Source organism: Pinus tabuliformis, chromosome 4_1 (assembly GCF_031772625.1).
Source record: "Pinus tabuliformis cultivar Carrire ecotype Pingquan chromosome 4_1, CPIR1, whole genome shotgun sequence".
Classification (NCBI taxonomy): domain Eukaryota; kingdom Viridiplantae; phylum Streptophyta; class Pinopsida; order Pinales; family Pinaceae; genus Pinus; species Pinus tabuliformis.
Genome location: NC_142303.1, coordinates 825,591,429 through 825,616,052, shown reverse-complemented (window position 1 = coordinate 825,616,052; position 24,624 = coordinate 825,591,429). Strand labels below are relative to the sequence as shown.

General features: G+C 37.5%; 1 protein-coding gene across 2 annotated transcripts in view; it reads left to right on the top strand.

Moving 5' to 3' along the window:
• Positions 1–22,119, top strand: part of LOC149178779 (cyclin-dependent kinase D-2-like) — a 42,224-nt gene extending 20,105 nt beyond the window's left edge. Inside the window, exons 4-7 of one of the 2 annotated variants that reach the window (XM_089420431.1) lie at positions 11,622–11,747; positions 20,659–20,894; positions 21,033–21,302; positions 21,739–22,119. In XM_089420431.1, coding sequence (XP_089276557.1) covers positions 11,622–11,747; positions 20,659–20,894; positions 21,033–21,302; positions 21,739–21,868 — 762 coding nt within the window. In that variant the 3' untranslated portion in view covers positions 21,869–22,119. Of the gene's footprint in view, positions 1–11,621; positions 11,748–20,658; positions 20,895–21,032; positions 21,303–21,496; positions 21,648–21,738 lie in introns of those variants that run through there. The other variant, XM_089420430.1, reaches the window with a different exon arrangement.
• The last annotated feature ends 2,505 nt before the right edge of the window (positions 22,120–24,624 follow it).

The following is a 24,624-nucleotide window of genomic DNA, read 5'->3' as shown; positions in this document are numbered from 1 at the left end:
ATCTAGGTCAAGATACCATCCCTAATTGGGATCTAGGTATCATTTAGACCAAGATATCCACCTTAACAGGGATCTAGGCATTGTCTAGGCTAATTTTGCAGACACCAGCCCTAAGTACCATCATACAAGTTGTTTAACCCTTAGTACATTAACTCATTAAACCTCTTTTGAGATCATTATTTTTTTTGCATGTTCAATCTTCAAGTATCAATGAGGTACAACTCCATCTTTAATCATCAATGTGGAATCTTCAATATCAAAAGTGTTCCTATGACTCCCTATTTCCATCATGCCCATCATAAAGTCTTTCTTAAGCGTGAGATTTTATTTTTGTCTTTACATATTTTTCATACAATCATGTACCTACAATTTTTATCAACAAATACAACCAAACAAAATATACATGTGCAAGAGCATGATGTTAATTTTGTTAGTCTAGGGTTTTCAAAGGATACTACTAGGGTTTTAGTTACAAACCCTAAATATGCCATAACCTAATCCTAAATAGGGTTTTATTTTTAGCAGAGATTTCGACTTTCAAGCCCCTAGGGTTTACTCAATTCAGCCCATGCTAGGGTTTGACCATATACCCTAGATTCTATTTATAAACCCTAAGAGTTGAAGAGAGAGGGTTTTATAAGAGGGAACAAATAGTTAGAGTTTCATATTTTACTTATGCCAGGGGTTTTCTAATTCAAGTTCCTACGAGGATTTTCTAACCCTAAATACCAAAAGTCTTTAACAATGTAAAAACCATAGATTGCTATTATGTAAAATATGCCATCTTCATACCTTAACATATTCATAGTCTTTTGGATATAAGGAAATTCTAAAGATCCTAACATATTGTTTTATGGCAAACTCTCTTTTGTAGACAAAAGTGAATCCCCTATATCTAGTGGTTGATCTAGAAATAATAGAAACCAAAAAGGACAATGGTTTCCTTAGAGAAATTAATAAATGGAGGAAAGGCCTACCTAGAGTCCAATGCTAGTCCTCCTCTTCTCTTGGTTTGTAGACTTTAGGTCTAGCTCCAATTACTATAAATGGAACCTGCAAGATAATCACAACAAACAAGAGAACTACAAAACATCCATAGCATAAACTAATATCTCTATTCAATGAGTCAAGTGGGCATTGAAATACATATGCATTAAATAGACACAACGCATAGGAAAACAAAGCTCCTTGTATTAATGGAATCTAGGAGAAGATTACGACCCTTTTTATAGTTCTTAACAATGTAGAATCTCCTACCAAACTTGTCCTTTCTTAGCCACCTGGCAAGCCTTCAATCACAACTCAAGGATCCTTAGATTGAGACATCATTGTTCCAGAGCAGAGATGAGCAAAAATGAGCAGAGAAAGCAAAGATTTTTGTTGTAGAAATTAATTCCTCCCTAGTTGAGAGGGAGTGTTGAAAATTGGCAGCTCAGGGATGAATTTCCTTAAATAAAATCTCATCTCTGACAATTCTGTAGTGACTGTCTAAAAATAGAAAGTCATGTCTAGCATCACAAGTTGACTTTCCAAAAATAGTAAATCATCTTGCATCAATTGGTAATTAAGTATTGTTGAAGGAAAATCACTTAACCTATCATTAATTAATTCTAAAAGTTCAATCTCGACCTAATCATGAATATTATTATTATTATCCTTTATGATACTATGATATTAATATTAAAAGGAATTACAAGTCACCTTATCTTCATCACCTCAATCACTTCGCACCTCTCTCATTGATGACTCACATGGCACTAAGCAACTCTTTCTCTCTTAATGATACAGTACACTCTCTTATGCACTCGTTAAGGACATGGCATATTCCTCTTACACTCATAAAAGACATGTCATAAAAGATTCCTCTTACACTCTTTAATGTATATGTTACACTCCTTAACTAAGGCATGCATACCACTCTTAATGACATAAGTTACTAAGGAATACGTTTCTCTCCTAAATGGCACATGTTACTCTTCTTCAAGGCATGTGTATTGCTCCTCCTTTAGGACAAGAATTTGTTGCTCCTCCTATATATGTATCTCGTGTCTTCTCACCTTCTACTACTACATGCGCATTGTGCAAGAAGAATTTGAACTAGAGAGAGAGAGTTGGAGAGACTTGAAGAAGATTATGAGGGAAAGAGACTTGGAGAGTAAAAACGAACTTGGTGAGGCAAGGTTGATTTAGTGCTTTAGTTGAAGGGAAGGTTGATTCAGTGTTTGCATCTGCTGCTACTGCTAGTAATCTTCATGCTACAACTTGTTCAGATTTGGGTGAACTTACTCATTCTCTTGATTTTCATTGTACTCTGTATCTTTGTTGAACAATTGATATCTAATAGAAGAAGAATCTAGTTGGGTTTTTCGCTCGTGGGTTTTGCCCTAGTCGTTGGAATTAAATTCTCTGTGTCTCGTTTTGTTCTTAGATGTCTTCTATTGTGCATTTGGTTTATGTTCCATCTACAATTGCTTAACTAATATTGCAACAGAAAGAAGTTTTTGGGATAAGTAATTGTTTCAGCATAGAACATCAAAATTTCAACAAGTTTTTCACTGTGACTCCATCCAACAAAATCAGAGTAGTTGCAACTTCTATTTGATCGTAATTCTTCGATAGTGCATCAATTGGCGGTCATAGTATGGTGAAGGGTTGAAAATACTGTTAGCAATACTTACATACACAGATGTGATTGACAAAACACTTATTTACATATACCTATGCTTGACATTTTTTTGGGATAAAATGCTTCCTTTAATATGAACAAAGATGTATATATGCATTTTTTACACACCAAAATTGCCCATTATCGTAACACTGGCCCATCATTCAAACATATAACAAAAAATTCTGTGAAGTATCTAGGAAAAACCATTAATCAAATGGCCCAAGGCCTAAGAATGACCACAAATCGGAAAACATCCAGAATAACTTAATAAAATATTCTCTTAGTTGATATGATTTCTCCAACCTTATGCACTTTTAAAATGTTGGATGGATAAAATCTTGACGACAATTATTAGTTGTTCTTGACCACCTTTTAACTAAAGTATAAATGTTGTGACTACTCTTGCTGATTATGTCTAAGCACTAACATTTTAGTCCCATCATTGAATACAATTTTTCTTAATTGTTTGCCATTTTAAGCATGTAAAAATCTAAGCATCTGGTTATGTTAAATTTCCTTGAAACTCTGCAACTACTTAGATGAATAACTGAAAACAAGGCAACTGAAAACTCAAACCAAATTTACTTTCACCAAGATAGAGAGTTCCTTAACAATTTATAAGCAGCGGAATAAAAAACCAAAGATAAAAAACACAGCACACAAATTGACATGCTTGTTTACCCAGAAAACTTAAATGGGAAAACTTGCTTTCTTTGTTGTGGTATTTATTGATTGTTTTTGAGCAATTGGATCTATTACAAAATAATTTGTCTTTGAGAAAGCGTTTTGCTTCTTTTCACTAATCTCAGTTGATAGAATTGATCTTCGTTGGCCTTGATCATTGCTTGATCTCGACCCTTTAGCACACAACTGTTCCCTTGCTTAATAACTTTGAATTTCCTTGCTTCTTGCTTGATCCCAGCACCTACTTCCTTGCGCACTGGAGCCCCTATTTCCTTGTGCACTTATCCTATTTCCTAGCGCACTTCTCCTTTTTCCTAGTGGACAAGGAGCTCCTAAATCTTAGCACACTTGTGGCCCTATTTCGTAGTGCAAATCTGCTCCTATTTTGTAGTGCACAATCTCCTAAATCCTTGCACATAATTGATGCTCAATTTTGCGCTCTCCACAGTCAAAGATGATCTCACGAACTTGTGAACAAGCTTTTCTCACAAACCTTGTGCACAAGAATTATGATTTCTTGGGCCTTCGTCCACCTCTTTATAGACCTAATTTGTGTTAATTTTTAGGGCTAGATTGTTCTTTATTGTAGATAATTGCATTTGAAACTTTTTCAACATTTTTACACATTATATTCACCACATAACATCATATCATCATTAGCAATTATGTAGAAAGAACAATAAACATCAACAATGTAGTGGAACAAGAGGGAACAGTAGAAGAAAAACATAACATCAACAATGTAGTGGAACAAGAGGGAACAGTAGAAGAAAAACATAACATCAACAATGTAGTGGAACAAGAGGGAACAATAGAAGAAAAACATACACATAAAGACAACTGAACCTAATTTGTGTTAATTTTTAGGGCTAGATTGTTCTTGATTGTAGATAATTGCATTTTAAACTTTTCAACATTTTTACACATTATATTCACCACATAACATCATATCATCATTAGCAATTATGTAGAGATAACAATAAACGTCAACAATGTAGTGGAACAAGAGGGAAGAATAGAAGAAAAACATACACATAGAGACAACGGGATTTTGGTTGGAGACCAGGGAAAAACCTCACAGGGAGGAAACCCATAATCAATTCTTCTTCTTCTATTAGATATTCTTCAAATGTTCAAAAGAGGTACAAAGTACAAATAATCATGAGACATAAGACAATCATATTAGGCCTCATAGGGCCAATTAGGGATCATACATGATCCTCATGAGATAGCAGTAGACAAATCACTCGAAGAGGCATTCTCAAGACTGCTGATAGGGTTGCCTCCAAATCCCTGTACGCAACATCACTGACATATCACTGTCATATACATCACATCCATGTCATATTTATCACTGCCATATACAACACATCACTGTCATATTATCACTGTGATATGCATCTCATCCTTGTCATATTTATCACTGTCATGAATTAAGGTTACTGCCATATATTAAGATTATTGCCACATCAAAGTCACTGCCATGTCAAAGGTTGTCGCTGCTATGCAACAAGGTCACTGTCATGGTCATACATTAAGGTCACTGTAATGTAACAAGGTCACTGTCACTGTTATGCCAAGCTCACTGCCATATCAAAGGTATCTTTGTCAAAACAACTGCCATAGATTGTGTCCCTTGTCACTGTCATGATCATCGTTAAGGGTGCAAACAATACGGTCAAGGGAATACATGTTATTGTTGTATGTCACTAGACATTCATCACTAGAGTTAGTTCCCAAACTTTACTATTAGGAATCACTGCACACATTACACAGTAAAAAGGTACCTATGCCAATCACAAAGTTAGATACAATTGCAAGCTACAAATATATGATGCAAGCCTCAAATATATGATGCGATCCATAGATATAATGCAAGCCTCAAATATATGATGCAATCCATAGATATAGTGCGAGGTTCAAATATATGATGCGAGCCATAGATACAATGCAAGCCTCCAATATATGATGTGAGTCTTAGATATATATGATGCAATCCATAGATAAAAATAACGACCATAGGGAAGAGTGAGCCATAGATAAAATAACGACCATAGAGAAGAGAGAGCCATAGATAAAATAGCGACCATTGAGAAGAGCGAGCCACAGATGAAATAGCGACCACTAAGGAGAACAAGCCACAGATAAAATAATGACCAGAGAGAAGAGCAAGCCACAGATAACAGCGAGCCTCAAAGAAGAGCGAGCCCCAGATAAAATAGCGAGCCTCAGAGAAGTATAGACATGGGCCGTAGGTATATAGTTATGAGCCAGGAATATAGAGGTGCACCATAAGAACATAAATGCGAGCCACAACAGAAATATAGAATGCGAGCTATAAAAGTGAGCCATGCAAAGTTATAGAATGCGAGCTTCTTTTTGGTTTACATTTGAACCACAGGGATATGTATACAAGCCTTAGAGACAATACAAACCACATTATAATAACGAGCCACAAAGACAATATGAACCGCATTGCAATAGTGAGCCATAGAGACAATACAAATCATTGTAATAGATCAGATCATCTCTCAAAGATGTGATCTTGTTGTGATCCAAAATGAGCCACAATTATTGGCTATTTAAAGTCGATCCTTTGAGCGAAGGGACACATCCATTGGGGCTAGCCAACTTGACAATTTCGTGAGGCCGACTAGTATTTTGGAGGGAAACACTTGAATTCGAATTTGCTGTCCAGGTCAAATTCCATGACCTTCATCTCAACTGAACAATGATGTCTCGATCTAAAGAAGGAGAATGATCCACTCGGTCAAGTCTTGGACTTGATAGTAGGGGGAGATTCCACTTGCCACAAGTGGCGAGGATCACACACTCCCTACATTAACAAGAGGGGAGATACACCTACCATTGGAGGTATGGATCAGACACATCCTATTGTTTGTTGATCATACCACCTTGATCCTCAAGGATCAAGTGTAGAGCCCCTGCATCCAAACACTTGGGGGAGATACACACTTACCATTTTTGGTAAGGATCAAACATATTTTATTGTCCATGAGTTCCCTCATCCCTAGGAGCTCTTTGGCTCCATTCCCCTCCTGTAGCTCAACAAGGGGGAAGAGCATAGCTCAGTGTTCTCGATTAGCCGTGACTAGTTCCCGGAAGGGTCACATACACTAGTCCAAGCTGCTCTCTGAAGACCAAGAGCTTTCCCTTTCGGCAATGACTTGGTAAGTATATCAACTATCTACTCATCAGTTGAAATGTGATGGAGTCTTACAACTCCTCACTACACCATGTTACGTGGAATTTTGCATCTACGGATAAGCACAATTTCCCTAGGTGGGTAGCTACACCTAGAACAACAGATTTAAAGAGTTTAACTTTTTTCTATAGAAGATAAATAAGACAAGGGACCTACTTGTTATCTTTCGCTTCCCTTTGTCTCCTTTGAATAGCTTCCGTCGCTTTTTCTTGAACTGAATCCGCTCGATAAGTACCTGCAATCATAAACGAAGGACAAAAACCAATCAAAGCAAGAGATCTATCTACTATAAGCAAATGGAATTGAAAGCATTTACACATATAATCATCATACATAAAGACAAGAATATGGGAAAAGGTGTAAACAACTTTATTAAGTAGAAGGAAGAGTTACAACCAAAGAAGTCCAATCCCATGTCACTCATCCAACTTGAGTTCCATCCTTCATCACACCAAAAGCACAACACTTCGGCAACATAACATTATTTGCTCACAATCTCAAACCTCAAACCAACAATATCTCCTTACAAATTCTCAAAGTCTAGCCCTTGATCACTATGATGAGTGCTCAATTTATAGGGAAATGGGGGTGGTTTTGTCATAAATTGGGCATTGAATTGCTTTCCAATTTGGGAGTTAGTTTCCATGGAGGAAGGGATGAGAGGATAGGAGGTTATTTGATTCATTCCCTATCCAATTTCGAGCTCATAGGAGAGGATAAGAGGTGGGAATCTTCTAGAATGGTCTAGAATGAGGAATATTCCCAGAACCCTATGAAGATTTCGCTCATTCTATCCCAGCGTAGGTCAAAGTGCGCCTAGGTGCTTTGCAGAGAAGGTTTGAATGGGCCTAAGTGCTCTACAACGCACTTACCCCTGACCAAGGCTGCACTGGTCCCTCAAATAGTCATTTCAAGATGTCTTCAGGCCCGGAAGCTCACAAGAATGATGGCATTCAATGTGATGACTTTCTTAGGGCATGTAGCAATTGAATTAGGGTTTGATGAGCCCTAAAAGTACTGATCTGAATGATGGGAGTGATGTGTCCAAATAGACCTGTAACAATTGCCCCCTAAAGCATGAAGTCGAAAATGATAATGTCGAGTGATATGCTTTACGATGTGATGAGGAGGAATTGAAGCGGATGGTAACCTGCATCAATTACAATACATAATATTATGATATTTTGGATTTTTCATGAGTTGCTGAGGGAAGGCATACCCATGCTCAACATATAAACTTTCGTTACATGTACATAGATGGTTGTCTATAGATATAGACCCATGATGGGATGACCATCAGTGTAAAGCCATCGTACAGATGATTTAGTACTCCCTTGAAATCGCAGCCCGGATAGATGAAACTAGATTCGAGGTTTTCTATCTTGTTTAATCGTTCGCTCAAGTACGAGTCTAACCATGTGAATATGTGATCTGAAGTCGAACATGGAAAGACATTGTCTGATTACCAGTTAATGATGTAAGCCGTTAACAAACGCGAGAGAAAGCACGATAATGATAATGATCCTCAAGGTACTGCAGTACATTCTGCATGGTGTGAATGGATGTTTTGATGTTGAACAACATACAGAGTCTTTTGGTCGAAGGGCAGTGATGTCAACCTATCGCCGGAAGCGAGAAACTTGCCATTGATGTATGCAAGCCTCAAGGTACTGGAAGGGTGTTCTAAGTCAACTTCTTGGATAATGTTTTGATGTTGACAAGAAGCGACTCGTCGTAGGAGGTCCTTGATGTATCCCACATCAACGACACGAAACGAGTGTAATGATTTTTGGAGACGGAATGTGACTGATGACACAAGGTTCAGGAATGGCGGTCATGAAAATGAAGGTTTATGAGTATTGTAAAGGATGAATTTAACAGAGTGACTTTTCTTGAACATGTCGGCGACATTGAATGAATTGGCAACATTGACCCAAAATCAAAGTAATGGATGGTATGATAGACCATAAGTATGATAACCATCAAGCAAATAACCCAACCCAAATAGTTACAAAGATGAAGTGAAAGTGTCATGTTCAAGAGCGACATGCTGCCATAAAGTGGTTTACCCCTTTTCCCATTTTCCCTAGTCATTGTTGACCAATACCTCTTTATTTTTTGTCAAGCTTGAGGAGGATAACATATGCTTGTTGTATAATTCCACCCTTCAAGTGAATCCATCGCTATGTGATGTTTTAAGGAGTCTAGCGAAGGTGAAACTTGGTCTTGTCATGATGGAAAAGTTTGTCGCTATTTGATGTTTTAATGAGTTTAACGACAATGATAACTCAGTCCTTTTCATGTTTAGAGAGTTTGAAAAGGGACAAAAAGAAAACTCCACAAGTTCCTTTTCGTATATTTGCCTCTCAAGTCCGAAAAAGTGTAAAATAATACGAGAGAGAACCTATTGGCCATGTTCGATCAACATCTTCATTTCTTTCACTCTACTTGATCCATCATAGGTGTCTTCACGGGGTGATCTCAATGACTTTTCTTCAGTCCAATGTTGATACAATGTTCATTTTTAAGGCTAGATTGTTCTCTGCTGTAGAAAATTGCATTATAAACTTTTTCAACATTTTTACACATTATATTCACCCCATAACATTATATCATCTTTAGCAATTATGTAGAGAGAACAATAAACATCAACAATGCAGTGGAATATTAAGGAACAAATAAGAAAAACATACACAATAGAGACACTAGGATTTTGGTTGGAGACCAAGGCAAAACCACACAGGGGGGAACCCATAATCAATTCTTTTTCTATTAGATATTCATCAAATGTTTAGCTGAGATACAAAGTACAAATGATTGGGAGAATTAGGACAATTAAATTAGGCCTCATAGGGCCAACTAGGGATCATACATGATCCTCATGAGATAGTAGCTAACAAGTCAGTCACTAGTAGGGTTGCCTCCTAATCACTGTAAGCAACATCACTAACATATACATCACATACATGTCATATTTATCACTATCATATACAATTCATCCCCGTCATATTTATCACTGTCATATATATCTTATCGCTGTCTTGAATTAAGGTTACTGCTATATAGTAAGATTATTGCCATATCAAAGCTATTGCCATGTCAAAGGTTGTTGTTGTAATGCAATATGGTCAGTGTCATGGTCAATCGTCGTACATTAAGGTCACGATTATGTAACAAGGTCCCTGTCACTGTTATGCCAAGTTCACTGCCATATCAAAGGTATCTCTGTCAAAGCAATTGCCATAGATCATATCCCTTATCATTGTTAAGGGTGCAAAGAATATGGTCAAGATAATATATGTTACTGTTGTATGTCATTGTTCATTCATCACTAGAGTTACTGCCCAAACATTACTATTAGGAATCATTGCAGACATTACAAAGGAAAAGGTACCTATGAAAATTACGAAGATAGATACAATTGCGAGCTACAAATCTATGATGCGATCCATAGATATAATGCGAGCCTTAAATATATGATGTGATCCATAGATATATGATGCGATCCACAGATATAATGATGCAATCCATAGATAAAAATCATGACCACAGAGAAGAGCGAGCCATAGATACAATAGCGACCCCGAAGAAGAGCGAGCCATAGATAAAATAACGACCATTGATAAGAGTGAGTCACAGATAAAATAACGACCACTTAGAAGAGTGAGCCACAGATAAAATAGCGAGCCTCAGAGAAGAGTGAGCCACAGGGAAAATAACGAGCCTCAGAGAAGAGCGAGCCACAGATAAAATAACCAGCCTCAAAGAAGTATAGATATGAGCCATAGGTATATAGTGCGAAGTTACAAGAATATAGATACACACCACAGGGACACAAATGCGAGCCACAACAAAAATATAGAATGCGAGCTACAAAAGCAAGCCATGCAAAGATATAGAATGCGGATTTCTTTTTGTTGAACATTTGAACCATAGGGATATATATACAATCCTCAAAGACAATATGAACCACACTAAAATAGTGAGCCACAAAGACAATACAAACCACACTGTAATAGCATGTCATAGAGACAATATGAACCACTGTAATAGATCAGATCATCTCTCAAAGATGCGAGCTTGTTGTGATCCAAAATGATTGGCTATTTATAGTTGATCCTTTGAGCGAAGGGACACATCCATTGGTGCTGGCCGACTTGACAATTTTGTTAGGTCGACTAGAATTTTGGAGGGAAACACTTGAATTCGGATTTGCTCACAATAATATTAATTGTATTTTTCTTGCTTGCCCAAGTTTGTGCCACATTAATAATAATTTCTTTATCCAATTTGAATTTTCCTTTGGGGAAAGATGGGCTTCTTTTGGGGGTTCCTATGGGGAAATTCATCCCATAGCTGCCCCAATTTTCAACAATTCGAGCATGCAAGGGGCATAGTTAAATTTAGAAACTCGAATTCTGATTGATGAGTTAACTGAGTCCAACTGATTCTCTCTCCAATCAGCACTTGGAGTATTATCTCGTTCTCCCTTCATCAAGGCCAAAGACTAACACGGTCTGACTGAAATTGTAACTGCCACTTCGTTCTGTAGTCAAACTGATGGAGACTCCACTTAGCTGAACCTTCAACTGTACACATGCAATCTTGATGATTATTCCAGTAAAATGGAAATAAATTCATCCTAACTCTAGTTTAATTCATGAGCTTGCACTCATATTGAGAGAAAGGCAAATTGAGGTCTTCACTGGCTAAGGCACAAGCCAGAAGACCTTTACTCATTACATTTTCAACAGGTTATAACTTGTTGCCTACGTTGCATGCACACACTTTATTAAACCATTGGTTCTAGATCGACCATAGGTGGATTCAGTAACATAGCTTGAAACATGTCAGCCTTGGTGACACGAGTGGTTGTCAAGTGCCAGCTTTTCGATTACTATTGTAAGAAATATTGAATTGTTTTGTTAGGTTGGCTAGTATTTTTTTGTTTCTTCTGATTGAAGTCCCACATGTCATGATTGTTTTATAGGAAAAGTGTTACTCTAAATTTGAAGTTCATTTTGAGTTTGGTTGTTTTTGCAGGTTTTTGCAGTTTGGTACAGGGCACCGGAGTTACTGTTTGGAGCTAAACAGTATGGTCCAGCTGTAGATATTTGGGCAACAGGCTGTATTTTTGCAGAACTTCTGCTCCGAAAACCGTTTCTTCCGGTACACCTCATTTGCTTTCATGTCTTTTCCTTTCAGAAGATACTCTTTAAGTATGGCTAATGACAAGATGGGCAGCTTCAGTTTCAGAGTATTATGGGGACATTTTATTTATTCATCATAACATGTTGCTTACTCTTTTGATAGACTTCATGAACAGATCAAACTGGATGATCAGTTCAACACATACAAGTTTAGAAGTGGCTCCACTTGAATGGAAATTACTATAGATCCACAGCCATTGCTTAAATAAATATATCTTTCCAAAAAACTGTCAAATAGTCTTGCAACTAGTCCACCTACATGTGTCCTAACAGATCTTACTGACCTAAAGGCTTCTGGTGCACAGTTTCATGCTTCCCTGCTTTATATAACAAGGCTTGCAGAATTTAATGTATAAGCTATAATGAATGTGCTGTCCAATTATAAAATAAGAAGGTTATTTATACAACAGGGGGAGTTGCTACCTTAGTTAACCCACACCTTGCCTCCCTCGTCATGCAATGGGGGATAGACCCAACAGAAAGGCTAGTTTGGATAATGTAGAATTTAGACATTAGAGAAACATGGGTACATATCCTTGGTCCTTGCGATGTGTTTTGCATGTGAATGTTGTACTGAGGATGTTGGCTACATGTTGGGTATGCCTGGGACATGCCCAAAATTTCCCTGTATGTTTTGGTGCAACCCAGGGTATGAAAAAAACCTTTTGCTTCGTGTCCCTAGCATGTTAGTCTGCCATATGGTACCAGGTATGGTTTGGGTAGGACTAGTCATACTTACCATACAGTAAACCCTGTTGGCAATAAAAGGCAATTAAGCAGTAAAGCAAAAAGCCAACCTTTGAAACTTTTCCTATGGCCTCCACCTACTGTCGAGACTCGAGAATTATAGCTTGAAACTTCTGCACAGGTACAATGTGAATGTGTAAGAAGTAGTTCGAGATAGTTTCAAAAAGTAATTCTATGTTCGATGAAGTAATTCTATTTAAAAAAAAGAGTGAAAGACTTATATTTAGCTGTTGAGTCTAAAATTGTATATCATGCATGATTTAAACCAGGAGTAATCTTAAAACTAGATCTTCTGCTAAGAGAGGGAGAGAACATAGTTAGCCAGGACAGAGGCATTTTCAGGCAGTGAACAGTTCTATACACTGTATGGGGTAGTTTTGTACAATGTCTTGGAAGTTTGTACTGATGTACAAACAAGTTTTGTATGGGTACTTACATTCATACAGAATCTGTACTGCACTGTCATATAGCTTCAGTATAGTCCATACAGCAGAGAACTGCTGTTTCTGTTTTTTTCAGCGGTTGTACCTTTCAAGCAACCTGCAAAAGCTCAAATTCGGGGTGATTTTTGGTATCCTTGTAGTACTGTTTTTTGAGCAGCGTGTGGAGGTTTCCTTGTTTTCTGAAGGAATGAAAAACTGATTTGAAAGCGGGAATTAATTATTTGTGTAAAATTGATTTTTTGTGCTTGCACTATTTAATTTCTAGCTATTGTGTGATCAATGCTATGATTTGAAATTTAATTTCAGTATTAGTTAAATTCAGCAATCTACTTGTTCCATTGAGATTATAAGAACATTAGTTTCCTAGGGCTTGAAATTTTATCATGGTATCAGATCTTGATTGCTGATTGAGATTGTCAGATATTTGCAGCATCAAATCTATTGCAGGGAAGGAAGACCAACAATAAGAGAATTTCAAAGTTTTATTTCTCTGATTTGTGAGTTTGTGTAATAGATCTCAAAGATGGAAGTAGCGTGCCTCCAGTTTGAGGACAGAGTCGATGGTGCCTTGAATTTCTTTGCATGGAAGGTGAATTCCTTAGGTGGACTTCACCTACAGATCTGCAATAGTTGGCAACCTAGAACAAGAAGGAAGTGAATGATAAGCAGATGATTTTGGATGCCATAAAGGATCATCTAATCCCTCTTGTATTCGAGAAGATACAGTGAAAAAGATGTTTGATCCCCCCTGCTTAGTCTTTTTCTAGAGTTAAAACATTAACATGAAGATGATATTCTGGACCAAACTTAGGTTTATAGTGATGACCAGATCAGATACAATCACTATTACCTTATAAAGATCGCACAGATTTGTGATAAAGTTGTAGCAGTTGGGGTGAATGTTGTAGATGTAGAGCTAGTGAACATGGCGCTCAATGGTTTTCCAACTTCATGGTAATCATTTGTCAAAGGTATTTGCACTTAGGAAAATGTTTCTGCCTTTGAGAGGCTTTGGGATGATTGTATCTAGGAGACTTGGATGGAGTCAAAGGCTAGGAAGGAGGATGGTGAAGAGAACCTAGCTTTATTTGGTAAATGACCTAGCAAGGGTAAGGGTAAGGGAAAGCATGAAGAGTCAAACTCACTGCTAGGAAAGGAGAACTTGGTAAAATCAAGCAATTTGTTTGTCATAAGGATGGCTGTTATGCATCATAGTTTCTAAAGAAGAAGGGTTTTGGAAAGCAGTAACGGAAGTAAGTAGCAATATCTGTAGAAACTCAGATGAACAAGTTTGTTGCTAAGTCTGAGAAGGATTTATTGATGGTATTTGCATTTCTACTAATGCGATCTCAAGGGATGCTTGATATGTGGCATCTTGACATATAATGTTGTCTCGACAATTGTTTTCTATTTTGAAAACGCACGACTTAGGAATATAGGTTGAGCCTAGTGACGATGCCTAGTACCCAATAGCAAGAGTTGGTACTATTACCTTCCAACTTGAGTTAGATAATTCTTTAGATTTTGATGATGTCTTGTTTATTCCAGGCCTTCATAAGAATTTGCTTTTAGTTTCAATAATGGAGGATAAGGGCTTTGAAGGGGAGTTCTTGAACCAGTAAGTCTTCATTAGGATAAAGGATTCTAGCACAAATACAACTTAGGTAATAGGGGCTAGGGAAGGTAATTTGTATAGGTTGCAAGTTGAACTTGTTTGAGCTTTGATTCATAACATGGATAGTGCAAGTTATGGCACAAGAAGATGGGATACCTGCATCACGATATATTGCTTATTTTGAGGGGGTTCATCGAAGTTTTGTAGAGTAAGGTATTGAGCAACATGGTTTATGCGGTGTTAAATTTTCATAAACCCAACAACTTGGCAATTATTCCTAGTAGTCTATCTCAGATCTACTGAATAAAAAGCATGACTAGGTTCTTTAACATAAACATGCAATGGAAACACAACCAATCTCAATCACATAAGTTCTACCCATTCAATATAACTTCATTAAATTCTTCTCAAAACCTACTCGAACTCCCTTAGTGGGATAATGGCCCTTGAGGTAATTACATATACAACAATTACCCTATATATAATTCAATAGATCAAATCCTAGATTCATCCTCGAGCTAGTTGATTTGGATCTCCTTTGTTGCTACGTGCTCTTTACTCAAGCTTGACATAATTATCTCTCATAACAAACCTGTAATATTATTGGTGCATATCTCTTGCTTGCTTGAGAGAATCTCTTTCTCAATGTCTCGTGCCTGCACATCTCCGTGCTCTTGTTAACCACAAGAATGAATCACTCACCTTTGTACTTTTGCTCTTCCAAAGGGTGAAATACCATGTGTTTATACCATGGGTCATGAAAATACCATGGGTCTATGGGTGTAAACCCCCATCACTTACCTCACTCGCCCCACATGTGAGAATACTTTCGATGCTACCCAAAACATCAACATTTCCTCTTAGCGAGAGATGTATTCTCACAACATCACCTAGAAGTGGTTCTGCCTTCAAACCTAGAACACATTTCCACCCTTGATTGCCACCACAGCTGCTGCATATGACAGAGAAGCAATTCCCGCTATATTACAAGGACCCTTCTTCGAAGACATTCTGCTCCTAGAAGCCTCACGCTCCTGAGCATCCTAGATGGCCATCTTGTACCATGACACAATCTTGGAAGACTACTCTCTCCCACTTGCATGGCCATCTCATACCATGATTTCCAGAACTTGAAGGTTGTCTTCCTCTGAGTTGTTGGCTCCCTCTAAGCCTTGCTAACTCCCACTAAAGATTGACTCCCTCTTTAGCCTAGTCACACCTTTTGACTCTGGATCACAAGCCTTCTAGGTCCTTAAGGTCTCTAGTTGACCTTCACTCCAAGTTTCTTAATTGGATCTCTAGTGGCTATCTAGCTCTTTGGCCATCTCAGTCTTGCCTTCTTGGCCCCTCTCCTATCGCAATAATAGATCTGTGTTAATTTTAGTTATCTATGGTATGTTCTATGCTTAGCACAATTACTTCAATGACAATTTCCAATTTGGTTTTCCATAAGTAATCACATTAACCATAAATCACATTGACAGTAACTGTAGATAGAACATGAATAACAATATTTAGAAGACAAGCCAAGACAAGAGAACACCAGATTTAGTGAATGCCAGGGGAAAACCCCAAGATGGGGAAAACCCTTTTATCAATTCTTATTATTATATCAAATGTTTAGTAGAGAGTACAATAAAGTCAAAATTGACTTGCCAAATGATGATTAAAGTAGCTTTGTCAAATCTGAAATTTTCTGCAGCAATCAACAACCCTAACTAGAAAGTCAACAACAACCCTAACTAGAAAGTCAATGCTGGTCAAAGCAACAACAAAATGTCCTCAAAGTAGGTCGGTCATATGTCAAACTTGGCCTTCTAAGGTGATTGAAGTCATCCCAAAACGATCAAACTTGGTCAAATTGTGTGGTCATATCTGCTGTCAACTTTGTGGTCAACCTTACAGTCAGCCTCGGTCAATGTACCCATAATACCTTGGTTTGTGTTCCAAACAATGCGGGTTGCCCAAACAAAAAGATTCCTACAAAAATCACTGTCAAACTTGGTCAAATACCCCTCGATCAACACTGGTCAAACCATGCAACAATCTTGCAATTCGGCTCGATAATTTGTCCTGAAATTCATCCTTCTTTGCTACCACACGTGTGAGAGAATCTGGCTGCCCAATCATTGTATGAACCAATCAGATGAGGAGAGAGAAGAATGTGTGAGGTGAGATGATGCCAAATGAGGTTTGAGGTCTCTCATATTTATACAAGTCGTTGAGGTTGAAGTGACATGTCTCTTTGGCTTCATGAGCTTACATGATGATGTGGCTGACCTCGACAATTTGCACGTGTGGGCATAAATTCAAAACCACAATTTCAGTTTTCTGCTTATCCAAATTTAATGATCTTTAGGTTGATTTTGGTCCTCTCGAGAAGATGAATTCAATGAAATAATCATCTCCACGAAATGAGTTGTCCAAAGTGGAATTTGGCCCTAGTTGCTAATTTTTAATACTCCCTCTCAACTAGGGAGAATTCCACCTGCCAATCCATCCATCATCATGCCATCCTGTCATCATGTACTATCTCTGCATCTCATATCAACTCTATTGAACACTGATGTAATAATGAAGAAGAATCAATTAAGAGTGAGTCACAAGACCTTTCCACTCTTCACTGACCAAAGTCAATCCAGGGGTAGAACTCCAATCAGACTTGATCCCAGATCAAGTTGTTGAACACCATGCATCCTCGACATAGGGAGTAGGGCAATGCATGATGTGTCCATCGTAGTGCTTTGGTCGCTATCCACTTTTCCCAACTCATTGGCCAAACGAGAGGTACTTGTTGAAGATTCTAGGTCAGTTTAGAGTTCAATGAGATTCTTCTTTCATGTTAACTATTTGTGATGTATTTAACTTCACTTCTTAGTACAATCTTTACTTATTATTATTAGAGTGTGTCTTCTTAGTTCATCAAATAGCTTACCAAAAACAAAGAGACAAGAACACACGGCGTTGGCTGTCTTCCAGGGCCAAAACATCTCTCTCATGGAGAGGAAAACTCGCACAAAATTCTTCTTATATAGATTCCAGTTGACGAATACCAAGACCATGATCCTTGACCTATTATGCCACTCCAAGACCAAGACACCAATCCTCTTCTTTGGCATTGCTGAGATCATCATCATTGCCGCTCCTTCACCGAGGTCTTCATCAACAAGATCTTCATAATGTGATATGTATAGGAGAGCTGCATTTAGATCCACCAATATCATGACAGTCTCATCATAACTGAACCTTCATTGAGATCATAGCCCTTGTGACTACGTCTCCATCAAGAACGAGATCATGATTGCACCTTAATGTTTGTCGAGATAAGTGAATCACTGTGAGATACTTCTATCATACTTATGCCGAGACTATGTATGCTACTGTGGGATCCCTGAGATCCTTGTCATCATTGATTATGTCGAGATTTTGTGACTACGTTTTCTTCCTATACTGAGGCCTTCATGACACTGTCTAGCATGTTGAGACAAACTCTTACCATTGTACCTATGCCAAGACTGTAACCATTTCAGTGGCACCCATTCGAGATTACTGTGAGGTTGTCCATCCGAGGTCTGATCCTTACTGTTATATGAAGAAACTCAGCCCTGAACCCATTCGAGATCACAAAGGAATCCGAGTTCTTGCACCTCCGAAGTTGCAGAGATATCCGAAATTATCTGACTGTAATTGTGAACTTTACACGCCTATTTATAATGGTTTGACCCTGTATTTGAGTCGACATGACCAAGTGAACTGTTGTGTCTTCATTTCTGAGCCGACATGACTGTATTTACTCCGTTTTGCTAGCTGCCTTCTTTGAGAGGATTGTGCTTGTCTTTGGAGGGCACTTAGACTTTTCTATAGACTTGTATACATTACATATAGGCTCAAGAAGAGCTCCTTATTTATGACTCTTTGACCGTTAAATATAAATTCGAAGGCTCTCAACGGGAGCCATCTATAAAGTAAACCTCTTGCTCATGAGACCCATGCAACAAGGTATAATGATAAGTTCATTTTCTTAAGAATCATAATTACAATGTCATGAAGACTGAACCTAGTTACACTTTATTCAACAATACTTCCCATGAGTCCTGGACTACATGGGTAGGATGTATGCTGGGGCATCTGTAGGAGGAGATGAACCACTCATTCGGTTCATATGCCATAGGAGAAGGTGAACCACTCATCCTATGCATATATCATCAATCGTAGGGGAAGGTGAACCACTCATCCTACACACGTGTCATCAATCCTAGGGGTTGGCGAAAGCCTAAAGGTACAAGTTTCTTTTTTTATTGCTCATAAGCCGAAAGGCTTCTATGATCGAATGCTTTTAGCATCTACAGAATGTAATTTTGTTCCTTGTTCCAAGTTGAATAAAATCACGATTTTTTTTTTCAAAAAGTAACCAGACCTGTTACTAAACCAAATTCGACTAAGTCCTAACTTATTCTACAAAACTTAAGCTATCTTATCTTGCTTCGCTTGCCTGAGATACTAATCACAGTAGGCTCGGCTGCCTTTTCTGAGATACCGCAGTTTGGTCTTGCAACAGTTCGGACCTGCAACTTGGACCTGCAAATTCAGACCTTTTTGCTCCCCACTCTTTGCCAGCAGTATCCTAGAAAACCTCAATTCATCCCACAACTAGTAACTGGAAATGCCACTGGGTTTTTGCTCAACCAAATAGATGCCAGATTCCATGACTTACTCAACAAATGATAAGTAAGATGAATGGAGAAGAATGACTAACTAGGGTGGAATCTTTCACCATTGAAATTAATAGAGGAAAATGGGTCTTAAAACCCTTCGAGCCACAAATAAAAAAAAAGAACAGATATATTTGATCCAAATCAGTGATGCCAAATTGATTCCAACTCTCCTCTATTTATAGATTCCTTCATGGGTTCTCAAATGTGAGGGGTTGTGAATGCAACCTCCAATTTGGGTTTCTTTGCCCCCAGCCGAGGCAAAATTTACCCAATGTTGCCCCAAACATTGGAAAAATTGGCCTTTCCCCCTTTATCAAGACTATAGCCTACGAGGTTGGATAGGCTATTCTGCCTGCCTTAGGGAAATTAATTAGAAAGGAACATTTCACCATCAATATTGATATCTACTAATGTATCCATGAAGCGCCGATATCGAATGATAAAATTTTGACAAGTCTATCTCGAAATGTATCCAAAAACATTAATATCCGATCACCAAGATGAGTTTTGAAAAATTTGTTCCAAAAACATTAATATCCGATCACCAAGATGAGTTTTGAAAAATTTGTTCCAATTGATGACACAGATGAAAATCTTGAGCAAAGAACCAAAGGGGGATGTATTGTAGCTTCAAATTATGATAGCTAAAGAAGGCATGCAAAAACTTGTATTTTTGGTAGCATTGCAAGAAAAGAGGTCATTTAGCATACCAATGTTGGGATTTATATTCATGGGTCACTCATGAGTAAAAGAGGTTTCATAGATTTATATTCATCAGCATACCATTGCATTTGGTGGCATGCATTAACAAGCATGGACATAGAATCATGCATGTCAGTTGGTAGGACATGAACAGTGGTGGGGGCTATATTGGCTGCCTACATTCACTGACCCTACAAGCCTTTTTTGACTAATGCAATCATTTTCATACAAACAAATTGATCCAGAAATGTACATGAATCAAAGGTTGCGGCTATGTTAATGAAAAGCTTGCAATGGCAATATCGTCAAAGTTGCATCAACTGATTAAGGTAGGAACAACGATTCAATTCTTGGAAGTGTTAGTCATTGTTATGTTTGTACTGGGAAGTGGGATTTTATCCTTAAAGTTATGACAGTTTCCATGTTCTATTATGATTATGATCAGGGTAATGTACGCACATAATCCATTTTCCCGCTCATTTTCAGCTCTGTTTCAGCAATTTTTGTTTGTTTCCATTCTCTTGTAGTTCCTGTGTCAATTACACTGGCATTCGATTATCCTTATTTCTAATTTGAAGAAGTCTACTTGTGGAACAACTGATATTATTTTTATTTTCTCTATTTCTGATTTAAAATGTCTACCTGTAGGGTGGGAGTGATCTCGACCAGATAGGGAAGATTTTTGCAGCCTTTGGAACTCCTAGACAGTCACAGTGGCCAGATGTGGCCTCTCTTCCAGATTTTGTTGAATTCCAGTTTGTTCCTGCACCACCGCTACGTACTTTATTCCCCATGGCTAGTGAAGATGCCTTGGATCTTCTGTCAAAGATGTTTACGTTGGATCCAAAAAATAGGATTACTGCACAGCAAGCATTGGAACACAGGTTTGTCCTATCTTTTGATGTTGTATATGAATGGAATGAGAAACTGATGTTTATGGTTAAACCTTTGATTGCTTGTGAAAATTTCAAAATAATTGTCAGCATCAGAGTAAATCCTGAATGATTTATTTGTCTATGCAGATATTTTTCTTCTGTGCCTGCTCCCACAAGGCCAGATTTGCTTCCCAAACCCTCTAAGGTGGACTCATCAAGGCCCACAAAGCATGCATCTCCAGATGGTCCTGTAGTGCTGTCTCCTTCTAAGGCAAGGCGAGTAATGCTCTTTCCAAATAATTTGGCTGGAATTCTATCAAAGCAAGCTTCCCAATCTACAACTGGAGAGACACCAATTGAATTTGACATGCCGACACAAAAGCTACGTGAAGCTTACCCTAGGTCCAGAATTACCGAGTATGTAATTTTTGTTACAATTCTGGCTAATAGAAATTTTCTCCTATCTTCTTCTTGTATGGGTGTGACTATTTTGAAACTTCGTTAGTGTAAAATTATATTATTTTCCTGAAGATGGATTGTTTTTTGTATTGGAATTTCTTTTGTGGCTTGTTTGTTTGTTTGTTTCTGACCCTTGGGTTTTGAATCTTTAGATCTGGCAAGAAACATTTGAAGAGGAAAACAATGGACATGTCTGCTGCATTGGATGAATGCAGCAGACATGTCCATTGTTTTCCTCTTTGCTCCTATCTTCTTCTTGTATGGGTGACTATTTTGAAACTTCGTTAGTGTAAAATTATATTATTTTCCTGAAGATGGATTGTTTTTTGTATTGGAATTTCTTTAGTGGCTTGTTTGTTTGTTTGTTTCTGACCCTTGGGTTTTGAATCTTTAGATCTGGCAAGAAACATTTGAAGAGGAAAACAATGGACATGTCTGCTGCATTGGATGAATGCGCAAGGGAGCAAGAAGGTAAAACGGACCCCGACCATCAGCGTTCTTTCAAAAAAGAGAGGCATATGTAATTTCACTTGATTTCACTTTGGGTGATCATATTGTTAGGCAAGGAGACTAGGCATTTTCCTTGTCACTATCCTCATATTGATATCACCTCGTGTATGTTGTGGGGTGGCAAAATTACTTCCATTATTGTTGATATCCTTTACGTTGAGAAGGTGGATTCATTTTTAAGCAGTGGTCTCAAAAAATGACCCTGCAAGAACTGGAACTGCCAAATTTGTAAGCAATATACTGTTGAGAAAAATGTTTTGCATCATCTTGAGTTCTCATTATATGACAAATTTTGGTGGAGAAAAAGATTGGTTTCTGATGATATCTTACAGGATTGGTTGGCTACATTTTGTATTTGTTCTGTTCCTCAGGTTTCACAGATCATGCCACTTCTCGAGTATTCTAAAATTTATCTTCTTTCTGACATGATCGGAATCATTTTTTGAGAGAAATATTGAATGTCAATTTTAGTATCTGTAATGATGTCAATATTTATTGAAAGCTTGAAGACATATTGCTGTTCTGTGTATTGTTCGCATTGATTTTTATGAGTCGATGGATCCTTGCAGTGAACGGTTCTTTCACTGCCTGTGCATAGACCAGGGTGTTTTAAATCGAGAAGCATTTTCTACAGTCCCCACTTTCGGACTGCAGTACTTGTTAAATTGCATTTTTCTATCTGGTAACTAAGGTTGGAATGATTTATCCACTTTAGTAGAATAGAGATCAATAACAAATTAGAATAATGCTTAGCGCAATTAAACACATGGTGTGGATGGATCCATGTAATTTGTGAGACTTTGTCCAACTAACCTAACATTGGTTTGAAGATGTTTTTCATCAAATTGTTGCATTGAAAGGCTCTTCCACAGTTTAATGTGTTGGGGAAGATGGTGTAAATGTCAGTAATGCTGACATCATATGTCAGTATGATTTTATTTATTTAACAGTTATAAAAAATATAATAATAAGTTACAGTTTAATTGTTTTATGTTTTTTTCTTTTTTCATTGGAATTCAGTATTACAATTTTGGGCATTCAAATTGTGCAAATTACACAACTCAAATTTGTGATTCCAATGAATCCCTGTCGGATTTCTGGCAAAATTGACTGGGAAAAATACCCAGAAAATGACAAAAACACAGAAGAGGTAGAGGTAGACTACACTATGATAATAATAATACTATTTCTTGATCAAATATAAGTACAAAAACAAATAAAGATCACCCCTTATATATGAAAGAGGGATGAGATAGACATACTGTACAAATTGTCTTGTCATATATAGAGACAAACCAATTTCATACAAAAATAGAAATATTACTACATTAAGAGAGAATATACATAAGATTTATATAGAAATATTGCTACAATGTAAATAAAAATATCTTTAATCAATTAGTTATTTACAAATCTATATTTCCAAAAGTTTGAACTTTACTGAGTGTGTGTGAGTGTAACTAACTTAGATTCCTATTGTGCTTTGATAAAATGAAGAATGAAGTGCAAAATACAAATGTACAACAATAATTTTTTTTGGTTGAAATTGCTTCAAAGTTCAATATGGTTCATCATATTGACATAAGAGGAACTAAGAGTCCCGATCCACAAAAGCTAAAAATGCCGTGTCATATGAGCCTGGCTGCTAACTCTTGGTTGAAATTATGCAAATCTCCCAGCATAGGGGATGAAGAATTTTGTTGACAGTAACTTTACATTGAGAATTTTGTTGACAATAACTCTAAAATGTTGTCTTAGCAACTAAATGCACTTAAAATCAAAGTAATTTGCAATAGCCCTTTACCATCCAACTGTAACCTAAGAGAGGCCCCTTGGGAGTGGTGCTACAGACAAACACTAAAATGCAATGCATTGTTTCCTCCTTACTACGCGTGGAAAACTAGTAATGTCAACTGTGTGAAACCTACTCTTGAGGGTGAGTCCATAATGAAGCAAATAAGCAACTGCAAAATTTCATATTTCAAAGAGCCACATTTCTTCCAAATGGATTGATGTCATGCTTTCAAAATGGATTTACATTGCCACAACCATCTCTCCATTGGACCTACAAAGCCCTACCATTTATTTAAGGAGGGTCTTATGTTGGATGATTGCTGCACCGGCTCGTAAATGTTCTAAGCTTCCCACTTTGTCATCTTGAGTCTCCTTAAATAAGACCACTTTGCATTTGTATTTTTATATAAACAATGTTCTCAAGTTGTATGCCAGACTCTAGAATAATACTGATCACATCAGAAAGCTTTTGAGAACAATGGAGAGTCCTCCATCTGTGCTATTTTTGAGTGTTTGAATTCCGTAAGTCATACCAACAAAACAAGCCTTTCTATGTGAAACTTTTATAGGATGTATATGGGAGAGAATTGAAGCTAATCCTCCAACCATCAAAATGTTCAGATAGATGAGAAGGATAGATCCCAAGTGTCCTTTGGGCCCTCAAATGTGCACTAAGAAGCCCCGAGACACTTTGTGAAGCTGCCCATACCTTCTAAAATGGAACCAAACTGGGGATCGCAAAGGCGTTCACTTAACTAATGATGTGACAACGCTGAAAAGAGCCTTTAATCTTTGTGTGATGAGCCTAAATATGAAACATCTTCTTACAAATATAATGGTCGCTGCAACAAAATACGTAGATGAATTTCAAGCATGCCAATGTTCATTATCACTTTTTGGACATAATAATGCAGGGAAAACAACGAAAACTATAGTTACAAGCTTAATATATTGCTTCATAGCTTTGACAAACGCT